Source organism: Siniperca chuatsi, linkage group LG16, assembly GCF_020085105.1.
Source record: "Siniperca chuatsi isolate FFG_IHB_CAS linkage group LG16, ASM2008510v1, whole genome shotgun sequence".
NCBI lineage: Eukaryota > Metazoa > Chordata > Actinopteri > Centrarchiformes > Sinipercidae > Siniperca > Siniperca chuatsi.
The window spans coordinates 12,614,996-12,633,082 of NC_058057.1; the positions used below are offsets into that span (position 1 = coordinate 12,614,996).

Consider the following 18,087-nt stretch of genomic DNA (forward strand, 5'->3'; position numbering starts at 1 on the left):
CAAGAATGAACTTTAAATCTCATCTAGCGTATTTTGTTTGCAATAGAAACTTTCAGGTGATTTACTCTAACTAAATCCTGCTATCCTTGCAAGTGTACAAACATCATTTGTCAGTGTGATATCACTGCCTATCATCAAAGGCAACATTTTGACAGTAGATGTCTCTGTAAATAGCTTTACATCTAAATCAATTTCTTTCTATTGAAAGCATCACTGGTATTCTGTGCTTATTCCCGATGTAATACAAATATTTGCGGAATCCCAGATTCTCTCCACATGGCTCCACTTTTGACCTAAAATGTAATATCATCACATGATCAAAAACTGCATTCATGTTTGCTCCCTCCTGGCTTTCTCCCCCTTCTGCCTGTTTGCTCGTCACTTTTTTCTGCATCAGAGTGGGATGTAGATTTCAGTGAGGATCATAGCAGACAGTTTCTCGCGCTCCAGTTTGTTTTGTTTTTTTAGCCCAGGAAATGATGGAACCCAGTCTGCTGGAAACCGTTTGGACAGAGAGGATTTTTTATTAATAAGAAGGAGAACATTTACTCGAAGTTTTGGAGTGTTTATTTGAATCTTTGCAGGTAGGAAAGTTTTGGACTTTGTGTTGTCTTTTTAAAATAAAATCACATCACTATCTGTCCTCTTAATATTGTTTACAAAAGCAAAGTTTTCTCTGCATCTTCTTTTTACCAGTGTTGTTTCTTACTTATATTGGGTTTCAGACTGGTTAACTTCTTTTTTAAGATGTCTAACTCTTTAAATAGGTTAATAGAATAATATCACATTAAAGTCAAAAATGTTCTTTGTGTCTCTAAATGAGTTAAAATGAGTTAAAGTCTGTTGCATGTATTAAAAATAGCATTACCTGTATTTTGAACTATGCATTCTATTGATTCATTTGCAGACACCTCGTGTCAATTTAAAGTAAAATATCACAGACATCACTTAAGCTTTGCTGCTCTGTGCTTTATTGTTTAGAAATTGAGCTGCTGCGCCCTCTGCTGGCCATATAATATGTAAAAGCAACATAAATGCTACTAGTAAGAGCTGTGGGAGCGTGGGATGCATAGTATTTCTCTCTTGGCCTGATAGAAAAAATGAGATGTTAGTGGCAATTCAGGTTTGGAACAATGTATTTCTCTCCACACCTTGGTAATAGTCATTTCTATCTCTGTGTGTCTTTCTTTTCAGTGGGATGGGACTCAATCACTTCCAGTGTCTGCTGCTCTGTGCAGCTGCCCTGACGGTTTCTGGAGTCTTTGGTAAGGATGAGAGCACCGAGGCGTACAGGTGGACCAGGCAGAGTCTCCCGGTGCTCCTGGACACGCACACAGAACATTTAAACACGCCTTTGTTCAGAGGCCAGGAGGAGGATGAGGAGAGAGGAGGGACAAAGACACTCTGTGGAATTGAGTGTCAAAGCAGCCTACCACCTATGGACCAGACTGAGCAAGAGAGGATTCTGGGATATGAGACAATCTATGAGAATGGCACTCGCACGCATACAGATATCAGTTTGCAGGGTTTTAACAAGACGTCTGCAGGAACACCGGCCCACTCACCAGCTCATACCCGCAGGAAACGGCAGGTTTACGGAGCAGATGGACGCTTTGTGATCTCTGACTCGCATTTCATCACCAACTACCCTTTCTCCACTGCTGTCCGTCTCTCCACAGGCTGCTCTGGAGTCCTAATATCTCAGAAACATGTGTTAACAGCGGCACACTGCATCCATGATGGGAGGGACTACCTAGAGGCTGCCAGAAGGCTTAGAGTAGGGGTGTTACAGCTCAAGACTAAAAGAAGAAGAGGGGGTAGGAGGAGAGGAGGGCGGCGGAGGGGTGGGAGGAAAGGAGAGGGGGAGAGAGGTGAGGAGCAGATAATGGAGGAAGGTGAGGAGCAGAATAGTATAGGTGGAGATGTAGTGAGAGGGAGAAAGGGAGGCAAAGGCAGGAAGCGCAGGGGAAGAAAAGAGGGTGAGGAGGGTACAGCTGATCATGGCAATATAGGTGAGTTCAAGAGAGGAGGACGAGGAGGGAGACGAAAAAGTCTCAACCGTATACAACGTAGTGCTGAACCCAGGAAGCAGCCTGTCTTCCGTTGGTCACGAGTTAAACAAACCCAAATCCCTCAAGGATGGATCCAAACCGAGAGCTCCACCAACTCAGTGTCCACTGACTATGATTACGCTCTTCTGGAGCTGAGACGACCCATCAAACAAAAGTACATGGAGCTCGGAGTGGCGCCCTCTGCCACACCCCTGGCACGGATCCACTTTTCAGGCTATGACGCTGACAAAAGCCTGCTGGACGGGCGTGGAGATGAGAAGGTGGTTTACCGTTTTTGTTCAGTGACAAACGAGTCTGACAATTTGATGTACCAGCACTGTGATGCGCAGCCGGGCTCTACAGGTGCAGGTGTTTACATTCGTCTGAGGAAGGAAGTGGGAGACGCAGGCAGGAAAGGGAAGTGGCAGCGGAGGGTGATTGGGGTGTTTTCAGGCCATCAGTGGGTAGAGATGGAGGGAGGTGAGCGGAAGGACTTTAATGTTGCAGTGAGGATCACTCCACCCAAATATGCCCAGATCTGTCACTGGATCCATGGAGATCCACTTCTTTGTAAAGAGGTTTGACTGCAAAGCAATGGATCTACAAGAGAAACATATTGGCTGTCACTTTCAAAGAGACTCAAAGATCTGGGCCCATATGTATAACAAAAAAATAGTCTTAAGAATTTTCTTAAACTTTGACTTATGAGTTGAAAAATGTAGGACTTAGAAGCTTTGTACAAACACAAACGTGACACAAATGTTTAAAAGTGAAGACAGCAGTGTTGTCAGTTGAGGGCTGCAATCATGTCCACCCAAAACGCCCTTCCTCAAGCACTCAAGCCAATAGCACGCCTCCAAAGGTTATGTGTCATGGCTGCATCACGGCTTCATGCACACCTCATCATGATTAAGCCTGCCCATCATTAATTGTGTCCAACATTATAAATGCTTCAATATATTGCAGGATGAAGAAAGCTTATAGAAGATATTTCCCCTACAGCTATAATGACAATGTTAATCAATGCTGTTTGGGATATTTTGAAAAGGTTAGGGTGATGTGTAAGATCAGTGTAAAATCAGTGGAGTTCCCCTTTAAAAAGTTTACTGGCAAGTTTAAATATTTAGAATCAGTTTAATTTTTAATTTCTGTGTTTTGCTACTCATTGTCTTTCAAACTAACTAGAATTCATGTATTTCACTGCTCAGCTAACAATTATTATTTCACTTTTTGTAATTGTTATAAATGAGGGTAATACAAACATTAGGGAGACTGGCACTAACATGTGAATGTTTGTATTAATGCTGAAACCATCCTGTTTTCATGTTGTATAAGAGTGTGGGTCTTAGGACAACTGTATCTTTTATTAATTTATCATCATACATTTCCAAAATATGGAAAGTGTGTAGCCACTGCTGGTCACTCCTAACTAACACAGGAGACCTGAGACCGAGTCTTAATATTTAGTAATGTTCATGCATGGCACTTATTCTTAACTGTAAGAATAAGAGCAAAATGACTTTTGAAATTTTGACACATTTAAGACCAAATTGTTTCTCTTTTTCTCTGAGATGAACTCACCTCTTCAGTGTCAGGCCAAATCAGGAAACCTATAATCCAAGACTGCTACTGTACTGGGTCTACACAACATACATGTGTATTTTCTGACATTTAAAAGCGAGTAACAATTTCTTGTATTGTAATTTAGTCTGTTATTGAACTTAAGGAATGTTCATGCCACAAACAATTTTTGTCAACAGAAATAATTAAATTCTGATAATAAAATAAAAATGTTGAATTTTCAAACAACATACTGACAAAAGCAGAGCAGAGATAAGTGATGAGCCATGAGGGTAGTTTGGATCAGTGTATTTGTCTTTTATTGCATCTCATTTGGACTCACATGCAGGTGGGGGCGAGGGAGGGAGGACGATGCCATCCAAAAAAACAACAACACAGCCTTCATATGAATACTTAGCAAACATTATTTATCCACATTCTTTTAGTTTTTATGTGTCGTAGTCAACTTTATTTTTCTTTCAACACTTTTGTCATTGCCACAATGGATTAAGATACAGTCACTTTTGGAAATAAACAACACACAGAACATCCAGCGTATACTTCAGTGCTTTACAGTGAGAGTCCTCAAGACTTCCAGTGACAGTACATGATCAAACGTACCGACCGCTCCTACGTCACAAATGACCCAAAGAGGACTGAGGCCACATTCCAATCATATACACAAATGCTAGGAAAGGAGCTCTCTGAGAGCATTAGAATGCATCCCATATCGGCCTGTGTTGCATGCTACGATGCAGTATCACTCCACACCAGCAGAGGGCGCAACAGTAAACAGTTGGGGCAAAGTTTCCATTCAATACTGCCTTTGATTACAGATTGAGAGGTATGTACAAAGAAGGTGGAAATATTTTTAGTCTACTTGCCTTTTTTTTCCAACCATATAATTTGACATAACTAAAAATATATGATACATTTTTTTCTCTCAAAATAAACATCAAAGAAAATATGTATAATCTATCATTTAAAATAGTCTGAAATGCATATGTCAATTTGAACACAGTCACAAATGTTTGCATGTTTCATAGAGTCCCTAAAAAAAGATAAAGTAAAAATGAAACTGAACACAACGTGATGTGTTCGATGATAAATCCAGATTTGCAGTGCAAGTTGTTTTCAGGTACATTTTGATCAAGAATTGTTCTCCAAAAACTTGAAGTAGACAGGTGGGAGGATGGATGGCCAAGCAGATACAGGTACAACCAAGTTTTTAATGACATAAACATAGCTCAGTATTAGTTTGGACAACAGGGTAGAGGAGTGGGAGTTGGGGTTGGCCAGTGAAGTTACACACACCGAATACAGTCCACATTTAACAACACAGTCCTCGTCTGGGAGATGCGCAAAGAAACCAACAAATATCCACCATTCCAAGTCAGCTGATATGCGGAAATCCAGAATGAATCTAAATACACATTTATTATTTTTTTTGTTCATTTTTCCATAGTATATTAAGTAAAGGTTAACACTGAATTACACACACACCCACACACACATAAACAGAATTTTGTTTTTCTGTATCTAGGGTTCACATTCACAGTTGTGCTACAACATTAGATAAGGAGGGCAGGTTTTTTTAGGGGTCGCAGCTGGTATGAGAGAAAAGGTCGAAGATGTAATGGCTGGTTGGCTGAAGGGGCTGGGGCATGACTGAAGGGAAGGCAGTGGGGAAGTGCAGACATCCACAGAGCTCCAGACACAATGACAAACCTACAGAGAAAATTTAACTTGATTAAAACAAGCAGACAGAGAAGGAGATTCAGAAACAGGGAGACAAAATCTACGTTCGGACTGGCAGCCCAACTCAGATTCTGAAAACCGAAAAGAGTTAAATTCATAAAATGTGTGATACTTTCATTCAAATCACATTTCTGATAATGTCTCTCTGCTGTTTAAGCGTTAAATTTCAAAACAGTCCTTTACATAAATTGCACTGGTGGTTCCCAACCTATTTGGTTTGTGATCTCTTAAAGGGGCACTCCAGCAGTTCAATTAAGTTGGGGGGCTTGCAAGAGATAGAAGGAATGGTCAAAACTGAAACAGCAGAGGGCGAGATATCCAGGCTTTTAGTCAGTAGTGTGGGTTAAGCTGGATCCTATATTTCCCATAATGCAACCAATAGTATTTTTTCACTGGACCTTCCCAGCCTGGTAAATTCCCATGTCTTTCAAAGTATTTGTGGTCTCCAAGGACAAGCCGAGATGACCCTGATGACATTCTGATGATATCATCAGAGGTTATTCTTGTGAGCAGTTCAACTGAAAAGTAATTTATTTAGAGGTGATTGTATCCAGTATGTCACAAGAAATAAAAGAGAAACGTCACTCCCTTTAATTATCTTGTGACACCTGTGATCTTTCTTGGGACCCCAAGGTCGGGAGCCAGTGCACTAACGGTCACATTCAGTGTGTGTTAATCCTGTTAGCTAGCCAAGACTGCAGGATTAAACATGGCTCACATGTGGCTAATGTTGTCTGGTGCAACAGAGGATTCTGCTCCATAACCTTTGCTATGACATGACAAAGTGAAAAGAATGCATCTCAGTTCTTAAAGTTAGCCTGCAGCTTTCTATTTTCCATTTCTATATACCTTGGGGGTTTACAGGTCAGTCAGTCTACATGAAGTCCTTAATGTTGAGGTCATCCAGGGCGTTCCTTGGTGGTGGAGGCTTTCTCGGGCTCTGGGCCACTCCGGGAGACATCTGCAGACACATCTACCTTTAGCACTTAAACTACTTTTGTCAGAGCAGCTATAACCTTTATGTATGTAACTGTCATGAGTGTGTATGATCCATTTAAGCGTGAGTGTGTTACCGGTGCTCCTGGAGTTGCTCCGGTGGTAGGGAAGCCTGGCCTGACCATGGGCATCATGGGAGCTCCTGGTGCCCCAGGCTTACACAGAGACAGACGGAAGGAAAAAGAGACAGTAAGACACAATGTCGGCCATCTGATGAGTGTGAGGGCCACCTAAAGGGGTAATTGTCCATCAATGTCCAGTAATGTCCAAACTGGTTCAGGGACATTACTAGACCGTACTGGACTGGTGGTCTTACCATGCTGAAGCTGGGGTGAGTCCCCATAAAAGGAGGGACACCCATGGGTACGGTCTAAAGGTGTGGAGGGGAGGGAGAGGAGGAGTTGGGATGTTACTACACTACATATAAGATAGACACACACAAACACACACTGCAAAACAATGCTTTAACACACATTTAAAAAAAAATTAGACAATGTGTAAAAGATTTCTAGCAGCACACAAAAGTGAAGACATCAAAAGCTGGCGCACAACAAATGAAGAAACAAAAAAGACACAACAAAAGCCCTAACTTAACCTAATAGTTAATAATAGTGTCATTGATTTACACATGCATAAGGATTTAGAGAGCAGAGGTGAAGCTTTTTGCAGGTAGCCTTCAGATGAGAGTGTCATTTCTGTTGTTGCCAAAAAGACAACTGAAATAGCCATAAGAAGCAAATGTGTCAATGGAGGGGTGAGTTCAGCTATGAGTGGTAGAACTGGGTGGCTTGCCTGGACTATATAAGGCTTAAAAGAAAAACTTAAGAGAAGAAGAAGCTGTTTCCAAGCAACAGCTTCTTAGTTTGGCACTATCATTTGCCACTTCATCACTCTCCAGTAGATATTCCAGAAATATAAAAATGATTTTGAACCAAGACTGCATGTTGAAATCTGCCTAATTTCTGCCCTTGATTTGGACCATTTTCTAAACATTTACTACCAGTGCATGTGAGGTTCTATGAGATGTCATTTAAATTAACCCCCCCAGTAATTTATAGTTTGCTATAAGTGTTGTGTCCTTTCTTCACTGCCACGCCTCTCAGTTTCCTAGGCCTATGATTGGACCTGGAACCTGGAGAGCCAGATGAAGGCAATGCTTGTGATTGCTGCTATGCCCTGCCTGTTGCTGCCATGCGGCTCCACTCCATGCTATAAGACACAGACAACATTTACCATGGGAGCACCCCAACACGGGGGAGCTACCTGAGGGGCCGCTGCAGTCCCCATCGTGAGATCTGAGACAAAGACAGAGAGAGAGAGAGAGAAAGAGAGAGGTACTGCAAAATTACTGTTTTCATTTACTGACATTACTAAGAAGACGATGTAGTCCCTCATTCGTCCAGGAGTGTTCTATCGTAGAAAAGGTTTCAGTCGTAATCATCTGGACACTGTTTTCAGAATCAAGACGTTTTGGCTTCCATCTGGAAGTCATTCTCAATTGTGAAAAAATGGGACGGGAACTAGAAATTTAAGCTACTCTGTGTTACATAAGCCCTGCCCTCAGGAAGGAATCTACCTGAGTATCTGTTAATAGCTAGTTTCACTGACCTAATACTTTCCAAGATGGCCCAGTAATAAGGGCCTATTGTTTTCTGGCTGCACCTCCCTCATCACTGTTAAGTACCTGATTAGCATGTGATTGGCGTGACCAAGGTGATAATACACTGAGATAGACTTTGGGCAGATTGAATCTCAGACCACCATTTCTGTTCAAAGAGGGGTTCTCTTTTTTCACAAAAATGGCTTCCTTGACGCCCCGTTCAAACCAACTCTTCTCTCTACTTAGAATCTTCACCTCGCTGTCTTCAAATGTGTGGTTTGTAGCTTTTAGATGCCAATGCACGTCGCTCTGTAATCCTGAGTTAGCGTGTCATCTGTGCTGATAAAGTCTTTTGTGAAGTGGCTGTTTGGTCTCACCTATTACCGTTCTTTGCAGTTTTCCTCACTGCACTGAATGGAGTAGACAACATTGCTCTGTTTTTGTGTGGGCAACTTGTCCTTAGGGTGAACGAGTTTCTGTCTTAAAGTGTTACCTGGTTTAAAGAAAACAGGAACATTGTGCTGAGGGCAGGGCTTATGTAACACAGAGTAACTTAAATTTCTAGTTCCCGTCCCATTTTTTCACAATTGAGTATGACTTCCGGATGGGAGCTGAAACGTCTTGATTCTGAAAACAGTGTCCAGATGATTACGACTGAAACCTTTTCTACGATGACATTACTAAGATAAATAACATTGTGGGTTACAAAAGAAGGTGAATTAAAACAATAGTTAGAAATACCCTTAAATGCTTTTTTGATGAGAAGATTGATACATACCACTCTCATTTCTGTTGACATGTGGAAGCAGGAGGCAATTATCTTTGTTTAGTATAAAGACCGGAAACATGGGGAAACAGCTAGCCTCGTCCTCTCCAAAGATAAAAAATGCCTAGAAACACTAATTAACCCTTTGTATCCCATTTTTAAAAATCTGTACACAAACAGAAATGTAAAAGCGGCAATTTTTAGTTTATAGGGGAATCTTGTGCTGCAACTATTTCTTGACGAACTTTGGACAGCAAGGCTAGCTGTTTCCCCCTGCTTCCAGTCTCAGTATGCTAAGACAAGCTAATCCCCTCCTGTCTCAAGCCCCATACTTTAAGGAATAGCTTGGGAAATACGCTTATCTTACCACATTTATACCACCAATATTTGTCTGTTAAATATAAGGCCAGCCAGCAATTGGTCAGCCTAGCTTATGACAAAGACAGGACACAGGGAGAAAACATAGCCTGGCTCTCTCCAACAGTAACAAAAAAGCCAGAATTTCTTGGCTCTGAGCAGTTGCCAGTTCAGAGCACTTAAATCCCATGAAACGGTGAATTCTCATCATTAACAATTTTGTTACAGTTGGACAGAAACAGGCTAGCTGTTTCCCTCTGTTTCCAGCTAAGCTAATTGGCTTCTGGCTGAAGCTTAATATCTAACGGACAGACATGAGGGTGGTATCAGTCTCATCTAACTCTGCGCAGAGAAAGCGAATAAGCATATTTCCCAAAATGTCAAACTATTCCTTTAATGCACAGAACGTGGCATCAATCTTCTCATCTAACTCTCACAAAGAAAGCGAACAAGCGTATTTGCCCAAATATTGAACTATCCTTTAAATCAATATTTCTATATTTCTGACATTGCTAGTTAATCTAAATGACTACTTACTACTTGCCATGTTAGCCATGGAGGTGTCAACATCACCCGCCTGAGGGGTGACAGTGGGCTTCATTACATCCCCTAGTCCATCAAATACTACAGAAGGGGGCAAGTAGGGTGAGGAGGAGAGAGGGAGGGAGGTATTAGCATCCTTCAATGCAAGCGATCCTCACACTCTACTAGAACTCAGTAGCACTCCTCCTTACTACTGGGGATTACCATGACAACCAATAGATGTCTCCATGACAACAGAGAGGAGCATTGGAACGTGAGCTAGAGAGCAGGTTAATATCATAAAATAAGAAATTAAATAACCTCTATAGCAAATAGTAAAATAGCCAATTTCAGATCATGATAAATGGTTTGTCATTTATTGCACACTGTGTGGAAAATAACCGTAGTGTCTAATATAGTCATATCTGCTACAGGAGACATCTCTCAGGTCAGCTACTATGGTAATTTGCAATATGGGAATAGGAAATAAGAACTAGTCCAACTTTAAAAAATATGTATATGTGATAAATATAAACCAGAATTTGTGACCATGTATGTGACAAATAGTGCTGCAAATAGTGCTTACCATCATAACAACATGCACAGTGTCAAGAATACATTTTTAGTGCTTGTTGGTAAATTTTAATTATTTCGAGGTTTTCACTGTATGTATGTGAGTACTGCAGAAATTATGATGAGGGCAAAAGCACTGCGGCTAGAGTGAAACTGGGTTAATTGCTAAAGAAGCACTAAGTGATACTGCTACTTCACACACTCTTTGTAACCGTCAAGCATCTGGTGATGGAAGGGACAGTGCAGCTGAGTTTGCCTTGCACCACTGCAATGCAGCAGTGCACTGTGGGAAATTACCGTGTTAAAGAGCAAGGAAACTCACCCAATCAAATGGCAGGAAGCAAGCAATGAGCCAGCCCAAGAGTCAGATGGAGAAAGAGAGAGAGAGAGTGAGGAAAAGAGAGAGAGAGAGAGGAAAGTATAAAAGCACAGATGCCAGGGAGAGAAAAATGCAATGAGGTTTTAAAGGAGCGGGTGACAATGAAACCATTAGTTTATTGCATGAATGATAGAAAGAGAGGATAAAGAAAGAGTTAAGCCTTAAAGCAGTTGTATTGCAGACCATCAGTTATATAACATGAAGACCAATGGCACAGGACAAGAGATGAGTAGGAACCAGGGCCCACGTTGCCATGGTAACAGTTACCACGGTTACCAGTTGTACGTGACAGGTGGGAAAGATTGCAGGAATTCCCCGAAGACTAATAACCATAGTAGTACTATGCAATCAGGTGATGCAATGATGACGTAAACATGACCATATATGGACATAGTTTGAATCCATAGAACTCAACAGTGACTTTACTTTAATACTGAAACAATGACCAGCAGTCAAAAAAAATCACACCCAAGTTTTTAAAGATTAGGTATTCAGTGTGATAATGAGAGATGGAGATTAGCAACTATTTCATTAACCATTACCAAAGTTAATAGAAACAGTGACTGATAAATCCATTTCCACAAAACAACCATTTTGTCAGGCAAGCACTGTTGTAAAGGAAGATGTCAATAAAGTGGCTCTAAAGTACATGATATTATAGGACAATAACAAGGCATCATGCAATTACTAATGAATTAACAATAGCTACAGTCATGGACGGATTATGAGGCAACGGGCCCCTGAGCACAGACATGTAAAATCCCCCCCCCCTGTGACTTTCCAACAAGAAACTTCACTTCATAAAGAGACTCTGGCCCAGCCACCCAGGGGCCCCTAGGCCTGCACGATATGAGGAAAATCTGCTATGTGTGATAACCTTGCAATGACAATATGATTTGCGATAAATAAACAAATATTGAAGTGTGCATATTAGCTATACAGTTCCTATGTCAGCCTGGTTGTCTTTCAATTCAGAACTGGATTAGAATTAAATATTTAAATTTAACTAAATGTTGTTTCAAGAGCAGCAACAGTAAAGTTTACAACAACAAAGTTAATATATAAACTCAATAATATCTCACTGGAAACAAATCTAAAATGTCAATAAAATAAATAATATTCCTGACATTAAAATACTTTAGAAGTTTAGAAAGAATGAAGAACTCAGACGTCAGTCAGTATCAGTGCTTCCTCCTGTCCTCTGTCCTCCTCCCTCTGCTGCTGCTGTGATTCACTGCAGGTAAGTTACCGCTGGTAGAGACAGGACGGGCTGGTTTGTCTCTGCCAGCAGTAAGTTTACAAAAATTTGCTAATTTTAAGATATGTGACAAACTAAGCTAAACAGTTAGACTACATACAGACAGCTTTCGTTTTAGCTTGTTCATAACAATTAGCTATAAGCCGAGCTAGCATGCTGTGCCTGTGTAAAACACAGTGGCGGTGGATGAGAGACTGGACAGAGCACATTAAAATATTGCTTTCTACATGTTTATGCTTGTTGAACAGGTGTATTGATAAAGTATTGGCTTTTTACTCGTAAAGGTTTTATTGCACTTACTTATGAGGAACGAGCATAGTTGTTCTTGAGTAATTTTTGAGTTATCTTCACTTTGCTGATCTCTACTCTGCTGTCCGCTGACTTCACTCTGTGTGTGTGTTTGTGGAGGAACTCAGCCCCAACACAGAGCAGAGGAGAGGCTACAGTGTGATAATAAATACAACAGTCTTTAGTCCCGGGGCCTGTTTAATACCGGGTTTCAATAACCATCCCTAAATAAAATGATTTTTTTTTATTCATCGCATTTTGCGATGTGTTTACCGCGCATGCTCATATCGCGATGATGATGAAAATACGATTTATCGGTCAGCACTACCCCATGACCCCTTTGCGCCCCTTGGCCTGTTAAGTAATCCATCCATGGCTACAGCACAGTGTGTTTAACTGAAATGGAAATATTTCTGTGAAACGTCTTTAACATGTTGGTATTCCCTCCACGGTACACACTATGCATGCTGGGTGATATTTCATATTTTAAGAATTTTACCTGACATGAGCTCAGCGCCGGGAGCAGCAGGAGCAGCAGCCGTGGTATCTCCTCCTGTGGACTCTGGCAGGTCAACCCAAAGAATACCAAACCATACAATGCAGGTCAAAGCAGGTTGAGTCATTCCCATCGCAGCATAAGGGCAAAGAAGGGGTAATAGTCAACCTTCGGCTTCATGCTGGTAATGCCAAACAAAGTGCTTAGCGTTAGATAGGAAGGCTGATAGTATGAATACATGTATATTTAAATGAACCAGGAAACATTGCTTTTAGAATTTACAACACACACTCACATGCACACATACAGACATCTTGTCATAATGCCCTACTCATTTAACAGTCACAGTAAAGCGTCCACATGCATTTTCAAATACTGTGTTCAAAGTCCTTTTTTCCCACTGGACACATACCAGCAAGCTTATTTGTGCTAACAATACTGTAGCAACTTTGAATAAAGACACTAAGAAAAGAGGAAAGTAAAAAACCCACAAAATTCCAGGTCTGAAGTCGCAGCTTGCAGTTCATAAATAATTTGACTAGTTCAGCATGACCAAGCTTCATCTCAGGTATCTGCTTGCAATACTTCCATGACCGACCCACGCAGAAAGAATTCCTATTGTCACAGGAAGTCTTGACAACACAAAATGATGGAACTAATGCATAGGAAAAGTACAATATGGAACAACATAACTGCCCAGGTGTTATGACCATAAAAGAAAAAAATATCAATGTTTAATTTTATGTCCTTCTCTTCTCTGATGATGAACCCGTTCATGAACAGGGGAGGCAGAGTGAGGGCAGGCAGTCATGTGAGTTACCCACCACCAAACAGGGTCATTGTGGCTCCTGTGTCAATTTTGGGTGGGGGTGCGGAGGAGAGGACGGGGGCAGGGGAGCTGAACACATCTGCTGGGGAGGGCAAGATGGAGATGGTGTTTAGAGCCTAAACACACTCACACACAAATACACACAAACTATTGACTGTGATTCATTATAATGCACATTTATCAATTGCAATTGCAGCTCACGCAGTCCATGCTGGAATGGGAAAGTAGGTGAGAGTGATTTAGTAAATGTTTCAGACAGCTCAATAGCTTTTAGCTGACCCATAAGAGAGCAGTATCATTTCATTTTTTTTTCTCTTCCCTGATCAAAGCCAAGGACAAAGCTGAAAAACAGACACGGCAAGACAGGATATAAGAGTGAGAGCGCATGAGAGATGGCAGAGTAGGTGCAATAGGGTACCTGCTGTAAACAAGTCAACACTGGGAGCGGAGTCTGCTTTGGTGAAGCTTGTGTCTGGCATGGAATCAAAGAAATCTACGAACACATGCGCACCCAGAGACAGGAATATTAAAATGCTCAAACACTTTAAAATGGTGAGGATGCTCACACACAGCAGCCAAGTCCAATATGTGCACATTAGTCTGATGAAACCAATGAAGAAGAAAAAAAGAGAGGAGGGGATGACCAGCAGCATCAGATAGGGAAATCAGGAAAATGCTAATCAATATGACTACGAGCACAAGACATTAAGATTAATACACACACATCTCTAATGTTTACCACTGAAAAGGTCAGTCGCAGGGTTGGCAGCGCTGGGGGCAATGGGAGCTGAAATGGTTGCAGTGGTGGTGATGGTGCTGGATGCGGAGATGAAGAGCGGTGAAGGGGAAGGGGAGGGGGAGGCCTGGGGCACCATGGAGCTAAAACAGGTATCAAGTGAAGTACCCAGGTTATTATTATCCACTGTCATCATGCCGAAAAGGTCTAGACCTGAAGACGCTGCGTTGGTGCTACCTTCCGAGGGAGCAAAGGGGTCTAGGGGGGAGAAGCGGGGCGGGGTTTGAGGAAGAAATGTAATACATGGAGAGTGAGTGGGAATGTTAGACAATGACTTAAATACAAAACAGAATAGATACATATGTTTCATGTAATGATGATGAAAATACTGCTATAAACATGAAAGTTGAGGAGAAAGAAATCTGGGAGGAATGATAGGAGAGAATGTGCAGAGCTCCAACACACTACTGCTGTCAGTCAAAACAGATATAGCTACAAATAGCATCTGTGATGGAAAAAAATGACAAATGAAGTGAATATTTAACAACTAAAACCGGACAACTGCCACAGGCAACATTCTCCATAACAGAAAATGCACAAATCTTCTGATGCCAAAAGATAAGAGACAAGTAAAAGTATTGTCCTCGATCGCCATGGTAACAACAATAGCACTGTCCAGACACCAGCAGTAATGAAGAGCAAATCTGTACGCCCACTGTCCCTGCACAAAGCCTTGAGTTGAGAGCCTAATTAAAATTTGAAACCAACAAGAATTGCAGACATATACGAGCAGGTCTGTAGGTTACGGTCACGGCACTCAAACCAGTGGTGGAAAAAGTATTCAGATTCTTTACTTAAGTAAAAGTAGCAATACCACAATATATAAATATTACTGGTAGTCCTATTTTATATTTATATATATTTTATATATTAAAGCCTTACTTAAATAAAAGTACGTAAGTATTGTGAGCAAAATGCACTTAAGGGAATAATTCTACATTAGACGAGAAGACGAGAGTTAGATGAGAAGATCAATAACACTCTCATGCCTGTACAGTAAACAGGAAGCTACAGTCAGCAGTCGGTTAGCTTAGCTTAACACAAAGGCTAGAAACAGGGGGGGAAACAGATCGGTCTGTCCAAATGTGTCTATCTGCACCTCTAAAGCTCACTAATTAACATGTTATATGTTTAGTTTAGAAAACTTTGTCTTCGGAGAGGTAATTTGTGTTATTATTAACGTGTAAGCAGCATCAAGGTAGACTTCATTTGAACTACTTTATATCCTGTTGGGTAGTTTGAATATAATTTGGTTTAAATATAGGTCAATATAGCTAAATTAGTTAGAATATAGTTTAAATAAATGTAGTGGATTAAAAAGTACACTTCTAAATTGTAGTGGAGTAGAGGTATAAGTAGCCTAAAATAGGAAGCTCAAATCAAGTACAAGTACTTAAAAAGTGACAGTTCTCTAAGCCCCGGATCCCTTAGTTACTGTTGCTACGCCTGTCAAGCTTTCTGTTTTCACGCAGCACATATGCAGTTTACAATAACGTGGCAGATTTACCACTCGGAATTCTTAGTAGCTTTTGAAACAATGGGTCTTTGATTTCAGACAGAGGTAGACAAAAGCAGGTTTCTCATTTCAAATGACAGCTGTATCTTGCTAGCTAATTAAGCCAACGTTAGCTTCATGAGTCGGTTATAAACTCTTGTCTTTGGCTGACTTTTTAATGTTTCCAGCTGACTCATTTTAAAACAAGGAACTTGTAAAGGGGTCTATGCACTTGATGGGTACATACATGATATAATGCTAAAAGATTGAGGCTAAAGCTAACACGTCTCTAGTAAAAAGTCAGCATCCTCACCGTTTGATGATCCATGCAGAGGACATGGAAATAAAGAAACAGCATTGTTCTTGTATTGCAGTGTAGCGCTAATTCAACTGTAGGTACTTGTACACTTACAGTACACATGTGGGCTATTTTGTTACTTTCCACCACTGACTCAGACTCACTCACACAAATAGATGCACACACAGACAGACTTTCAGTCACCCACCAGCTCCAGCGTTGGCGGCTGGGGCGGACGTAGCGGCAGCTCCACCTTCAGCTGCTGCTGCAGAGGCCTCAGTGGCAGGAGCAGGTGTTGCAAAGGCATCTGAGGTTCACACAAACCCCAGGAGAGGACAGAGACACCCAGAGAGACAGAGACAGATGAAGAAATAAAGATGAAAAGAGAAAATAAGGAGTCAAGAAACATGAGGAGGAAAAGAGAACATCAGGAAAACAGAAGTAAGCTTACGGCATTGATATCAGACATTAATGACTGACAGGTGAATGGACAAATGGGAATACAGACAGGAGGCACTACAGCAAAGATTAATCTACAGCACAAAGAGCAGAATAAGCCTGAAATCTACAAATGTTACAGCTGCCATCTGTAGCTGTAGCCATGTGGCAGGGTTTGATAGAATTGCTTTTCACTGAGGTCAAAGAAAAGCATGTCTGCCTATCAAACAAGACGCATGTGGAGAATGAGTGTAGTATGTTTATGTGCAAGCTGAAGGTGTGTGTGTACATGCAGGAATCTCTATGAGTATTTGTGGAGGAATAGTGTGTCTGTGTGTGTACAAGAGAGAAAATGAGATAGTGTGTTTCTGTATATTATCGTCCTATTTTGTATGGAGCCCCAAAGTGGTCATTATTAAATAAATAGATCATTATAAAATAAATAATCACATAAATAAATTGTATAAAACTAATAAATTAACCAATAATTTGGGAAATAAAATAAATTATTAAAACACAACTCATTATTAAGAAACGTTATTTCATCATTATTTTCATAATAACAGTTTTATCATTTGGTTTATTTAATGTTTGTTTTTCAAGTCTGTTTTTATTGCATAATGGCATTTCACCCAGTGACACTTTGATTTCATATCACATTTAATTTCATAACGTCACTCTTCATGACAGCTGTGTTTATCACCAGTCACTCATCTTTTTAGCCAGTCACCTGCCTCTCCTAAGCAAGCAAGCTGAACAACTGCTACCAAATTAGTTAGCTCCATTGTTAACAACCATTTGGTCATTACACAGTTACCTCAGCAGTGTTCCTCAAAGAAAGACACACAACTACAGAGTTGAGCAAAGAGCAAAAAGACAGACAGCTGGTCTCTGTAGCCACCCCAGCTAACTGGAGCTAGCTAACACTGCAAACACTGTCTCTTCACTTTGATGCTGAATAATAATAATCTAAGCTCACAACCCAGCTAGGTAGGTAGCATGAGCAGCCCTCTGAGCAAAATAACAGGGGAGGTAAGTTATTGTGTTTATTTACAGCAGCAGCCTTTAGTTTGTTGATTAACTAATTAATAACTTTGACATTGTTGTTGCTCTGGCTCAGGGGTTCCCAAACTTTTTCAGCTCAAGACCCAAAAGAGAAATCTGGTGTCTCCCCGGGACCCAAACTTAGACAAAAATAAATCATAAATTGCATCTACATTTATAAACTACTGATAAAGAACACAACAAACCATGAATTTAAAATGTATATGTATTCATTTCATCATTAAAGTACATCACAGCTATAATGCTGAATGTAATGTTAAGTTTCTCACCACCTCATAATGAACTTGCACTGTGAACTTGCACTGAAAAATGAGGACATAGAAGCAGTAAGGCAATACACTCACTATGTCAGATGGAGTTGGGAGTGCGGTCAAGTATATAAAGTACATCACAGCAATAATCAAATTTGCTGAGTGTAATGTGATTCTGCCAGAAGAGGATCCAGGACCTCTCAGATTGGGACCAGTGTAGGTACCAGACATGCTCGGCCTGCCAAATCTGATCGGGGTCCTGCATTTATTGATGATGTAACACATTAACACATTATGATTGGCTGTACATC

The 18,087-nt window shown here is 40.8% G+C and overlaps 2 protein-coding genes across 21 annotated transcripts in view; one reads left to right on the top strand and one right to left on the bottom strand.

Annotated features, from left to right (window-relative positions):
- The first annotated feature begins 360 nt into the window (after positions 1 to 360).
- LOC122862714 (serine protease 23-like) lies at positions 361 to 4,049 on the top strand. Its single transcript, XM_044168304.1, has 2 exons — positions 361 to 584; positions 1,195 to 4,049. Exon 2 carries the CDS (start codon positions 1,199 to 1,201, stop codon positions 2,633 to 2,635), a length of 1,437 nt encoding a protein of 478 aa, XP_044024239.1. The 5' UTR covers positions 361 to 584; positions 1,195 to 1,198; the 3' UTR covers positions 2,636 to 4,049.
- Positions 4,050 to 4,051: 2 nt separating this feature from the next.
- The window catches only part of LOC122862710 (clathrin coat assembly protein AP180-like), a 30,442-nt gene continuing 16,406 nt past the window's right edge, over positions 4,052 to 18,087 (bottom strand). For 3 of the 20 annotated variants that reach the window (XM_044168281.1, XM_044168288.1, XM_044168279.1), the window contains 11 exons: positions 16,231 to 16,329; positions 14,173 to 14,427; positions 13,852 to 13,926; positions 13,429 to 13,515; positions 12,608 to 12,670; positions 9,626 to 9,712; positions 7,599 to 7,660; positions 6,682 to 6,735; positions 6,443 to 6,520; positions 6,219 to 6,330; positions 4,052 to 5,339 (listed from right to left, as the gene is read on the bottom strand). In XM_044168281.1, the coding sequence (XP_044024216.1) occupies positions 6,244 to 6,330; positions 6,443 to 6,520; positions 6,682 to 6,735; positions 7,599 to 7,660; positions 9,626 to 9,712; positions 12,608 to 12,670; positions 13,429 to 13,515; positions 13,852 to 13,926; positions 14,173 to 14,427; positions 16,231 to 16,329 (947 nt within the window). In that variant the 3' untranslated portion in view covers positions 4,052 to 5,339; positions 6,219 to 6,243. The remainder of the gene's footprint in view (positions 5,340 to 6,218; positions 6,331 to 6,442; positions 6,521 to 6,681; positions 6,736 to 7,598; positions 7,661 to 9,625; positions 9,713 to 12,607; positions 12,671 to 13,428; positions 13,516 to 13,851; positions 13,927 to 14,172; positions 14,428 to 16,230; positions 16,330 to 18,087) is intronic. The other 17 variants (XM_044168290.1, XM_044168293.1, XM_044168291.1 and 14 more) reach the window with 15 other exon arrangements.